The 12,500-nt window shown below is 38.0% G+C and overlaps 1 protein-coding gene and 1 long non-coding RNA gene across 2 annotated transcripts in view; both read left to right on the top strand.

Moving 5' to 3' along the window:
- The window catches only part of LOC113468023, a 3,866-nt gene extending 2,264 nt beyond the window's left edge, over nt 1–1,602 (top strand). Inside the window, exon 2 of the long non-coding RNA XR_003391895.1 lies at nt 374–1,602. This is a non-coding gene — a long non-coding RNA (uncharacterized LOC113468023). The remainder of the gene's footprint in view (nt 1–373) is intronic.
- LOC103510621 overlaps nt 1–12,500 on the top strand; it is a 63,042-nt gene that overhangs the window by 27,182 nt on the left and 23,360 nt on the right. The window contains exons 3-4 of the mRNA XM_026824626.1: nt 3,731–3,808; nt 7,021–7,101. Of these exons, the coding sequence (XP_026680427.1) occupies nt 3,731–3,808; nt 7,021–7,101 (159 nt within the window). The remainder of the gene's footprint in view (nt 1–3,730; nt 3,809–7,020; nt 7,102–12,500) is intronic.

Below are 12,500 nucleotides of genomic sequence, written 5' to 3'. Positions count from 1 at the left end.
AGCATCATCTTAGGTAAAACCGGTCTTACCCCTTGTCGGACTTGTTTATAAATACCATTCTATTTTGAACGGGCTCAGAACGTGATTACCTCTGAGTACGTTTTTTCTCAAGTAAATTCTCAGAACGATCTGAAGAACTTGTTCATAAATACGGGTGTTAAACTGTCTCATGTACACAGCATTCCTCCTCAATATATTTCCATTTACAAAGCGAATCTTGTATGACCTAAAACCCAATCTTTCAACTACCTCCCCTCTCTCCCAGACCTTTGTCTTAATATTTCTCTAACACCTGATCTCCAACCTGAAACTCAGTGCTCTTTTTTGTACTTGTTTTGTTGTACCAACTTGCCTGATCATTTTTGATGTCTAGACATTTCAGTGGACACTTGGGTGACTTGTGAAGGATCCACTACACCAGGAAGCAGATGATGAGTAGCAACTGGTAACTTACTATAATTAGAAGACAAATCTGATGCAAAACGGAAGCGAATTTATTTGTGAATCCAAAATCAAATTCAAATGGAGAATGAATCTTCGAATGGTGTAATCGTACTGGCTGAAGTATCCAACCAGTCCGAAAATATTACATACCTCCCAAACTAAAATAAAAAATACATATGTGACAAATTATTATGGAGTATATCGTTCAGGAGGTTTGGAAACTCTACCACTTCTTGTCAAAGTTACGTTATCCCTAGCTATATTTATATCGGCACCCGAAATTGAATTTTGAGACACCAATGTTTCAGTATTGCTATCTTCACTAAAGGTTGAATCGTAAGTTGTAGATGAATCATTCAAAGTTGATTCACTACTAGGGCTATCAGGAGAACTAGAAAAATTAGAGCAATCGTGTGAGTCAAGGGAAGAATGATTTGGAAGTAAAGGACTAGACATAAAAGAATCTTCTACATTAATTTCAGTTCTTGGTTCAGGATTATTAGGAATATCTGGTCTAATACTGGTTTGTGAAATGACAAAATATCCTGACTTACCTACAAAATTGTTACTATTTTTTGTAGAAGTAGGGATAGTAGGTTCATCTAGAGAAAAGGAAAAATTATTGGAATGTTTCATTTGATTTAGGTACCTATATGTCTTTTTACTTTACCACCGTTTTCTATTTGAACTAATATGTAACTGGTCCAAGAGATTTAAGAACTATAGCTCTTACCCAACAAGGTTTATTTTCTTGAAAATATTTAACTAATACTTTGTCATTAACCGAAAATGTCACATTTCTACCCCCTCTATAATGTTTTACTTGTCTTTCCTGATTCTTTCTTACAAACTTGGACACGGAGGGAATTTTATTCTGCGTACATGTTGGATTCGGTAATAATTTATCAAACGTCGTTTTGAGTTTCCTTCCTAAATGAAGTTCCGCTGGACTAATGTCGTATATGAAGTACTATTATAGCTCTGAGAAAAATTCAATAACTCCTCATCGACATTATTCCAGTTACATTTCCTTACACCCGTATTTATGAACAAATATAAGCGCGTCCTTTGCAGTTGAGCACGTGCTGAGCACAGGATTACAATAATTCGGTATTTATAAACCGGTTTTTCTACCTAAGAACATACTTTCTAGCCCTAAGAAAAATCTCAAGCTTGACCTCTTTCCGTAGGGTGAGAACGATTATAAATTGAATCAACCAATCAGAATCAGTTTTAAATTTTACGCGCAACCAAAAACTGCGCCTATTTTTTTTTTATTTTATTATTATTATTTTTTTTTAACATTTTTTTTTAGTTTAAAGAAATAATACCTAGGTACCTACTCGTAACTCGTAAATAATAATAAAAAAAAATATCTGTGATTTGTGTTGTCAATTTAGCTGTTTTGAGAATTTTTACTTAATATTCTATTGTTTACTTTAATGTTTTTCTTGATGTACCTAGTAAAAAAAAAAAAAAATAAAAAAATAAAAAAATCATGTATTCTCATTTCTCCTGGATCTCGCAAGTAGGTATCTATCTCTTGGGAGCCCGAGTACATACACATTTTCACAATAGTGACCCAAAAATTGATTAAATTCATCCATAATATTTAAAGAAAAAACGAACTTTATTAAAAGAAATAAAACAAAAACGCACCTAGTTAGAACTCAAAATCAAATGATAAATGACCAAAAATTCAAGGTAGGTAGGTCAGATGCAGATGGTCACCATCCAGGTACTAAAATACGCGCAACGTTACTTAACTTCAGTGATCGGTGGGAAACTGGTGGTTCAACATGCAATAATTCCAAATGAAAGTACTCGTTTTGACAAATCCCGGGTAAAATTACAGTGTTGCCAACGAGTACCACACGCTTAGCGTGATCTTAGGAAAGACCGGTCTTTACCTCTCTCGGACTTGTTTATACATAAATACCATTTTATTTTGAACGGGCTTAGAACGTGCTTACCTCCGAGTTCGTTTTTTCCCAAGTGCATTCTCAGAACGATCTGCAGAACTTGTTTATAAATACGGGTGTTAATTTTACATGAATATAATTCTTTGTTTAGTTGCATCCTACAGCACTTTACCAATCAGTCATGGACAAACGTATCGGTGTCATCAAATATAAATAGTACCAACTATTACAATGTGACCAGCTTGAGGCCCAAAACCAAGTATATCTTCAGACTCATCCTCTTGTATAATTACTCCAACAGCATCCACTACTGGCCTCAGAAATATCCTTTCTATTTATTTGAAACATTGGGTAAGAAAAACCTCATTAGTCTAATAGATAGAGGATTTTAACAATAGCTTACCTTGCAACAATTAAGGTAAACGATCTGAGCGCACGGCAGTGCGCCAGGCCAAGTTCCAGTAAGCACGCCTGTGTATCTTTACACGAACCGATTCGGCAGGTTTTTCTCACCTTCATAGATCAGATTCCTCTAAAGATAAACTTTTGAAATTCAGGGCACATATTTAGGTGAGGTATATAAACATACCATACCTTGAAAATTTGAGCTCCTAATACCAAGTAGTTCCGGAGGTACAGAGGCGCGAAAATCGCAATTTTTTTACTCATTCATTCACTCACTCACTCATCAAAATGTTGAGGCACTTCCCGATGTCACTTCTGCTTCACTGCATTGGCGGCGTGCCATCGATTTAATGTTTAAAGCATTGCACGCCGCCAATGCAGTGAAGCAGAAGTAATATTAGAGGAGAGAGGAGTGCAATGAGGGGAAAGGAAGGTAGATATTATGGGAAGGAGGAGCACACAAATTATGAAGTGAATAAAAGGCGGGGTACAAAATTGATTTCTAATTTTTTGGGGGGGGGTTGATGGAGTTTTGTTTATTTTTATTTATTTATTTTTGCACTTGATTTATTTTAGGAGGAACGACGAACGACTTGGCGGTGCATTTTTTTATGCTTAAAAAGATTAGGAAAGCTCTTAATGAAAATAAGAACCTTTTTTTAATAATCAATTAGAACAAAATGACGACCAAAGAGATATGAATTTTCATCTTCAACACCCTGGCTGCTCCTAGCTTCAACACCCACAGAAACCCATGTATTAAAAAACATCTCCTTTAAACATGAAAGACGTGATAGAAAAAAAAAATGCAAAATTTCACTCAGAGGCCCTCTTTTGGATAACCATTGAAAATAGATCAGTGGTCTGTGGCACCAATTGTGGACGTCCAAAGCGGAACCTTTTTGGTTCAGCCAAGTTGAATATTATAATAAAATACAGCTTAAGGTTTTCTGTTTCAGGATACACGAACTCATGTGGTAGTGGAGTTATACGAAACGGAAAAATCCTATGTAGAGGCTCTACAGACCATTGTACAGGTTAGTGGTTGTAGTCGGTGGCCGAACGTCACAATAATGGGCAAAAGCTGCATTTCGTCAGGAAAGCACCAAATTTGGTATCGACCTTCATTGGGAAGATATGAAACTTTTAGAAGGGGTGACACCAAAAATTATGCACACGAACAAATTTCGAGAATAATTAGAAAGTTCTTTGTATTTCTATTCCTACATTTTATATATTTAGGTACATTTTTTCTCTAGGATGTACCGTAATTATTTTTCCAATACGGCGGTTAAAAAGAGCTTTTGTGACAAATACCCCCACAAAAACACAAATGTGAAAAAAAAAGGCCAAGTTCCTATCCAAAAATGTCGGCCTATAAAAGTGGTGAGATGGTGATGGTGATGGTGATGGTGATGGTGATGGTGATGGTGATGGTGATGGTGATGGTGATGGTGATGGTGATGGTGATGGTGATGGTGATGGTGATGGTGATGGTGATGGTGATGGTGATGGTGATGGTGATGGTGATGGTGATGGTGATGGTGATGGTGATGGTGATGGTGATGGTGATGGTGATGGTGATGGTGATGGTGATGGTGATGGTGATGGTGATGGTGATGGTGATGGTGATGGTGATGGTGATGGTGATGGTGATGGTGATGGTGATGGTGATGGTGATGGTGATGGTGATGGTGATGGTGATGGTGATGGTGATGGTGATGGTGATGGTGATGGTGATGGTGATGGTGATGGTGATGGTGATGGTGATGGTGATGGTGATGGTGATGGTGATGGTGATGGTGATGGTGATGGTGATGGTGATGGTGATGGTGATGGTGATGGTGATGGTGATGGTGATGGTGATGGTGATGGTGATGGTGATGGTGATGGTGATGGTGATGGTGATGGTGATGGTGATGATAGGTAAATAACATAATCATTATGGTAGGTACTTCGCCTAGGTACCTACTTTTATAAAATAAGGAAAGTAATAGTAGGTAAATAACATCATCATCTAGGTACTTCGCCTTTTCCCATATTGGCGTTTATAGTCGGTCCACCTATCTACACCATTGGTGTTTTTTCGTCAGGATGAACCAACTTGGTTTTGGCCATAGGCGGCGATATGGGGGGGGCTTGGGGAGCTTAAGCCCCCCCAAAGTTATCAGGGCCTCTTACACTAGATAAAATTGGATTTCAGAATAATAATCCAAAACACCATTTTTTACTTTCCTTAAGGAAAGTAATGTAATCGGGTCAAATTTTCGATAGTCAGTTTTTGATGCCAAAACACGTTTTGAGGTCCCTAGACCCTAAATCCAAAGTTTCAGCCATGGGTCCGTGTGTGTATCTGTGTGTCTGTCTGTCTGTAAACAAAATATCTCGAGAACGGTAAGGGGTCTGGCTAGGGGACGTTAAACAGAGAGTAGACTAGCGTCTGGCTGTGGGACTATAAACAGGGAGGAGAACAGCTAACCCTAACCAGCCTAGCTAGCTGGCAGTTTCAAAGGGTTCTCCCTGCTTTTAAAGAATAAGCCCAAGTCCTCACGATGGTTGACTGCGGTTCAGGACGAGCCAATTAAACATGGCTAGAGACCATCACCCCGGTGTATGGCAGATACAAAAAGATGTCTTTTCTTTACTTTGCCAACACCATTCGGCGAAAGCTAAAGCCGCTACAACAACAACAACAACAACAACAACAACAGAACGGTAAGAGCTAGCGACTTGAAATTTGGTATGTAGCTGTCAAATGCGACAAGGATGCGACACGATACTTTTGGTTAAGATCCGCCTCTGGTTTTGGCGAGTTTATTTTTACGGAGTGTGGCTGCGGATGCCCTTCCGCTACTCCAACCATGTCAAGACAATAATATGAAAAGCAACCCAATATAATTCTGGTTGAAAAAACAAAATGAACGGTAAGAGCTAGCGACTTGAAATTTGGTATGTAGCTGTCAAATGCGACAAGGATGCGACACGATACTTTTGGTTAAGATCCGCCTCTGGTTTTGGCGAGTTTATTTTTACGGAGTGTGGCTGCGGATGCCCTTCCGCTACTCCAACCATGTCAAGACAATAATATGAAAAGCAACCCAATATAATTCTGGTTGAAAAAACAAAATAGGTAGGTAAATAACATATCATTACCAAAACAATATTACCAATATTGTTGATTTTTTTTTCAGTGTCGGAGCGCCACAAAAAAAAATGTGTAAAATTTAAATTTGTACGGAATAGATCAGTTGCGCTTACTTGGGTGATGTTCAAAGTCATAGAGCAGGAAAAATGAGGACCAACGGAATTTTTCCTTTTCTTCTACGACTTCTAGATCCCGAGATAAATCGATTAAAAAAATACCGGTAAATCGTGAACTTTGACGTCACGGCTTACGCTCCCGTAGGCGAAGACGTCACATCAAATGTCCCGAGCAAAGCTCCCTCGCAGGCAACGCATTAATGTGTTTGTGCGCATACGTTACTGCGCATTTCTTTCTGTTCCTCCGCAAGCGTGCTTGCATACTGGCGCTACCTAGCGGACGAAAAAAGCAACTGCGTAAAGTCTGACGTCACACATCTTTGAACTGTTTCATTAGAACGGAAAATAAAAATTGAATTTTCGACCTTTTGCAGTTACTTTTTCGGAGTTTCGACCTCAGATTTGGATTTTTCACAACTTTTTACGGAGGAATCGACCTTTTATATTAATAATATTTTCCCAATTGCAACTGCTCCATTTCCTCTTGTTTGTATCAAAGGGAACGAGTTCGGACATCCCGAGTGGTTGGATTTCCCGCGAGCTGGTAACAACTCTTCCTACTGGCATGCTAGGAGACAATGGAATCTTACTGATGATGAACTACTCAAGTATAAATTCCTCAATAGGTGTGTCATTGAAGTATTTGAAGTTGAGAAACGACCAGCGTGGATAAAACTGGGACGGGTGACCGATATATCGCCGGATAATTGTCGATATATCGCCAAAAAAATAAATCGATATATCGACGAAAAATATATCGATATAGATCGGTTTTCGATATATCGCAACATCCCGACTACAACCTCTAGTTCCGCTACCTCTCGAACAAAAATCACGCGTTATAGTTTTAGCGGAACAAACAAACACTCAAAACGGTCGATATTGGAGTTTGGAGCCATTACACGTGTACCTCACTATCGTTCGATTAATTATTATTATTATTATTATTTTTTCTTGTATGTATAATTGTTTCCTTTCTTGTTCACAGCAATATTTGGAGCCATTAAAAAGTGGAGACTTGGATGATCGACTGATAGAACCTTCAGTTGTGGACGAAATATTTCATCAGGTGAAGAATATTGTGTTCATGGAAGGCATTTTTTTTTACTAAAATTCTTGATCAGTCACCAAGATTTTCTGATGTTTTTTTTTTTCAGAAAATTCAAATTTTTGTTCACGTGATTTTTTTCTCTTTTTTACTTTCTATTACCTACTTTACTATAGCGAACCTACACATACAAGGTGCGCCAGAAAAACACTGACAACGGCTCAGAGTAGGTAGATCTCATTATTTCCAACCGGTGAATGACAGATGCGGTGTTTACTACTTGCGTACTGCAGTACTAGTTGCGTACTAAATTTTCAGGTAGGCAGTACTACTTGCGTACTAAAGATGTACTAGTTGCGTACTAAATTTTCAGGTAGGCAGTACTACTTGCGTACTAAAGATGTACTACTTGCGTACTGGAAAAACCAGGTAGACTGGGGAAAAATACCTCTCAAAATTTGGTCCCACAGAAAAAAATCCCTTATTTTATTCCACGAAAGAATTCTAGAACGCGAAAAGAACTTTCGCAAATGATCAACATTTTGGGAATGATAGGGTTAGGTAGCACGTGAAAAGAACTTTCACAAATGATCAACTTTCTGGGAATGATAGGGTTAGGTAGCACGTGAAAAGAACTTTCACAAATGATCAACTTTCTGGGGATGATAGGGTTAGGTAGCACGTGAAAAGAACTTTCACAAATGATCAACTTTCTGGGAATGATAGGGTTAGGTAGGTATAACGCGAAAAGAATTTTTACAAATGATCAACTTTCAGGGAATTATAGGGTTAGGTATAACGCGGAAAGATCTTTCACAAATGATCAACTTTTTGTGTGTTATTGGTTTTAGTATAGGGTTCGAAAACATATTATTATTATTATTATTATTATTATTTTTTTTTTCAAAATGATAATTAACTTTATTTTTCAACAAGACAGAACATATAACAAACAATAATAGGTAGTAGAGACAAAAAAAAAAAAAAAGATTATGTAAAAAAAAGAAGCAATTTCCTTTTTTCCCACTTTCTTATTTTAACTTTAATAAAATGTCCTGTCTATTTTTGTTGAGATGTTATTTGCATTTTCATATACATCTTTCCAACAATCGCCTACGTAATCGCCAACAATAAAATTAGGAAAACAGGGGAATGTTTCCCCCTTAAATGTTCGTACTAAAAAAAAACCTCAACCTATGAAAAATAAATAAGAAAGACTCAGTACGCAAGTCGGACATCTTTTTTTCATTTTAGTACGCAACTAGAAGGTTAAAATTGAAATATGAAATAGTATGCAAAAGTTACCTACAACCGACAGATGCGCTCAAAAGCAATTAAAAAAGGTTCTTCGACCCAAAATTTTGACTCGAAAAAATGGCTGTAGGTACTCGTAACTTGCGTACTATTTCAATTTTAACCTTCTTGTTGCGTACTAAAATGAAAAAAAGGTGTCCGACTTGCGTACAGTCCGTGAGATGTAGGATGGCATATGACCTTGAATGCGCAATGTTACCAAAAATAAAAAGGCGGCCCATGGAGTCCCTAAAATAATATTGGTGTACTATTAATAACTTCTGATTTCAATAGCGTGTACCTGTTATTTTTTCATCGCTCGAATTCAGTATGGTACGAGAATAGTAGTCAAATGGTTATTTCGCTGGGAAGGACGTGAGGTAAAAAGGTCTCATTCTGATTCTTGAATAAAGCGCAAGTTTTCCTGAAAGATGGAGATCTGTGCTCCAAAATTTCTTGGGAAAAAACCCGCGTGTTTGGTAAAAATCGGACATAACAATGTAAATCTTTTTCGAGCTTGAAAAAACACATCAAACCTGAACTTTGGAAATCGGAGATCAGGTCTATTCGGATCAAAATTTTGTGCTCTGGCTCGTGATTTAATTAACAAAAATAGTTTATCGATTAAAATGAAAAAGTTATGACCTAAAAACTGACACAAGGTCTGCATTTCTTTAAAGGGTGTTTTTTTGGACATTTCTCGGAAACGAAGCCGAAGTTAGGAAAATGACCCACAGAACCTTGTTGGAAATGATGAGATCTACCTACTCTGAGCCGTTGTCAGTGTTTTTCTGGAGCACCCTGTATGTATACTATATATAGTCTTAATTAGTTTACCTTATTTTCATGGGCGTAGGAGGGGGGGGGGAGCTGCCCCCCCTAGAAAAATTCAAAAAAGATGCAAACTGGTGATGGTGATGGTGATGGTGATGGTGATGATAGGTAAATAACATAATCATTATGGTAGGTACTTCGCCTAGGTACCTACTTTTATAAAATAAGGAAAGTAATAGTAGGTAAATAACATCATCATCTAGGTACTTCGCCTTTTCCCATATTGGCGTTTATAGTCGGTCCACCTATCTACACCATTGGTGTTTTTTCGTCAGGATGAACCAACTTGGTTTTGGCCATAGGCGGCGATATGGGGGGGGCTTGGGGAGCTTAAGCCCCCCCAAAGTTATCAGGGCCTCTTACACTAGATAAAATTGGATTTCAGAATAATGGTGATGATAGGTAAATAACATAATCATTATGGTAGGTACTTCGCCTAGGTACCTACTTTTATAAAATAAGGAAAGTAATAGTAGGTAAATAACATCATCATCTAGGTACTTCGCCTTTTCCCATATTGGCGTTTATAGTCGGTCCACCTATCTACACCATTGGTGTTTTTTCGTCAGGATGAACCAACTTGGTTTTGGCCATAGGCGGCGATATGGGGGGGGCTTGGGGAGCTTAAGCCCCCCCAAAGTTATCAGGGCCTCTTACACTAGATAAAATTGGATTTCAGAATAATAATCCAAAACACCATTTTTTACTTTCCTTAAGGAAAGTAATGTAATCGGGTCAAATTTTCGATAGTCAGTTTTTGATGCCAAAACACGTTTTGAGGTCCCTAGACCCTAAATCCAAAGTTTCAGCCATGGGTCCGTGTGTGTATCTGTGTGTCTGTCTGTCTGTAAACAAAATATCTCGAGAACGGTAAGGGGTCTGGCTAGGGGACGTTAAACAGAGAGTAGACTAGCGTCTGGCTGTGGGACTATAAACAGGGAGGAGAACAGCTAACCCTAACCAGTCATCAAGCTTCTGGTTAAAATGTCAAGGTTTTCTAAATCCGTCTCACTCCATTTTACAACTCCAAATGAGTACGAACATTTATTGGGGGAAAAAACATTCCCCTGTTTTCCTAATTTCGCTCAAATAATCATGAAGCCCCTTTTTATAATGTTTTCGAACCCTATACTAAAACCAATAACACACAAAAAGTTGATCATTTGTGAACGTTCTTGATGTGTACCACCTAACCCTATCATCCCCAGAAAGTTGATCATTTGTGAAAGTTCTTTTCACGTGCTACCTAACCCTATCATTCCCAGAAAAGTTGATAATTCCCAGAAAATTGATCATTCGTGAAAGTTCTTTTCGAGTTCTACCTAACCTTATCATTCCCAGAAAGTTGATCATTTGTGAAAGTTCTTTTCGCGTGCACCCTACCCCAATCATTTTCCAAAAAGTTGATCATTTTTTAAAGTTCTTTTCAGGTTCTAGAATTCTTTCGTGGGATAAAATAAGGGATTTTTTCTGTGGGACCAAATTTTGAGAGGGATTTTTCCCCAGTCTACCTGGTTTTTCCAGTACGCAAGTAGTACATCTTTAGTACGCAGGTAGTACTGTCTACCTGAAAATTTAGTATGCAAATGCAAAAGTAGTACTCATAGTACTGCAGTACGCAAGTAGTTTACACCGAAAAAAATATTGTAACGGGCTCGGGTTCGAAAACGATAATTAAAATAGAATCCAGTTTCAATTATTTCAAAATTAAAGTCTGTCACTTTACTTATTAGTATTACAAAAACTAACTATTCAAACACAAAGTCTAATCGCTAATCACTTAACTGAAAACACGAACAAAAATCGCGGAACTATCGCTTAGAAACACAGGTCTCACGTTCGCACAAATCTGAGACTGACTGACAGGTGGGTAGGTACCTACCCTCAATAATTGATAGCTCCCCGGAGAGAGTGAGGAAGCACCACGTCATTAATTCATGTCTAGAACAAACTACAAAACTTGATCCCTTCGCGCACTGTTCTAGTGTTTATACAGGATGCGCCAGAAAAACACCGACAACGGCTCAGGGTAGGTAGATCTCATCATTTCCAACAAGGTTCTGTGGGTCATTTTCCTAACTTCGGCTTCGTTTCCGAGAAATGTCCAAAAATCCACCTTTAAAAAAAAAATGCAGACCTTGTGTCAGTTTTTAGGTCATAACTTTTTCATTTTAATCGATAAACTGTTCTTGTTAATTTTATTAAACCACAAGCCAGAGCACAAAATTTTGATCCGAATAGACCTGATCTCCGATTTCCAAAGTTCAGGTTTGATGTGTTTTTTCAAGCTCGAAAAAGATTTACATTGTTATGTCCGATTTTTACGTTACCAAACACGCGGTTTTTGTCCCAAGAAATTTTGGAGCACAGGTCTCCATCTTTCAGGAAAACTTGCGCTTTATTCAAGGATCAGAATGAGATAGGGTTGGGACATCGACATCGATGTTTTGAAAACATCGATACATCGGAACAAAAACATCGATGTCAACATCGATGTTTTTGATTACGATATATCGGATACTCGATATATCGAAGTTTAAAAACATCGATGTATCGAACATCGATGTTTTCATCTCGATGTCCCAACTAGGGTTGCCAGACGTCCCGTATTTCCCGGGACGTCCCGTATTTTGGGCACTTTTCAAAATGTCCCGTACGGGACACACGTGTCCCAACCCTAGAATGAGACCTTTTTTTACCTTTTTACCTCACGTCCTACTTGACTACCTGTAAAATACACTTGATGCTAGTATGTGGGTGTCTTCGGGGATCTTTAATGCTACGAATAACTTCATTAAGCGTTAATTATTGGTGTGAAGCCAGCCACAGATTGAATTCTTTGCTCCGGCGATGCTGTTTACATTTTCTTTGGAAAAAGTTCCTCTGATTGGTTGAAATAAATCTTTTTCCAGCGGAAAATTTGAATTTTGTTTTTTACAGTCCTCGCGTCTTCTACAACATTGCAAAGGCACCTAGACACGGTCAGTAGTTTTCTAGCATCAAGTCTGTTTTTAGTCCGTCCTTCCTTTATTATTACAATAGTAATAAAAAGGTATAAGGGACGGACTATTGTATTCGCTTCGGTGTCGTGGCTGGTACTGCATATGTATTGATTGCATGGATCATTAGTACGAACATTTATTGGGGGAAAAAACATTCCCCTGTTTTCCTAATTTCGCTCAAATAATCATGAAGCCCCTTTTTATAATGTTTTCGAACCCTATACTAAAACCAATAACACACAAAAAGTTGATCATTTGTGAACGTTCTTGATGTGTACCACCTAACCCTAT

The sequence above is a fragment of the Diaphorina citri genome, unplaced genomic scaffold (assembly GCF_000475195.1).
Source record: "Diaphorina citri unplaced genomic scaffold, Diaci psyllid genome assembly version 1.1 scaffold624, whole genome shotgun sequence".
NCBI lineage: Eukaryota > Metazoa > Arthropoda > Insecta > Hemiptera > Psyllidae > Diaphorina > Diaphorina citri.
Note: the sequence above shows the minus strand (reverse complement) of the source record. Positions and strands in the feature narration are given on the sequence as shown.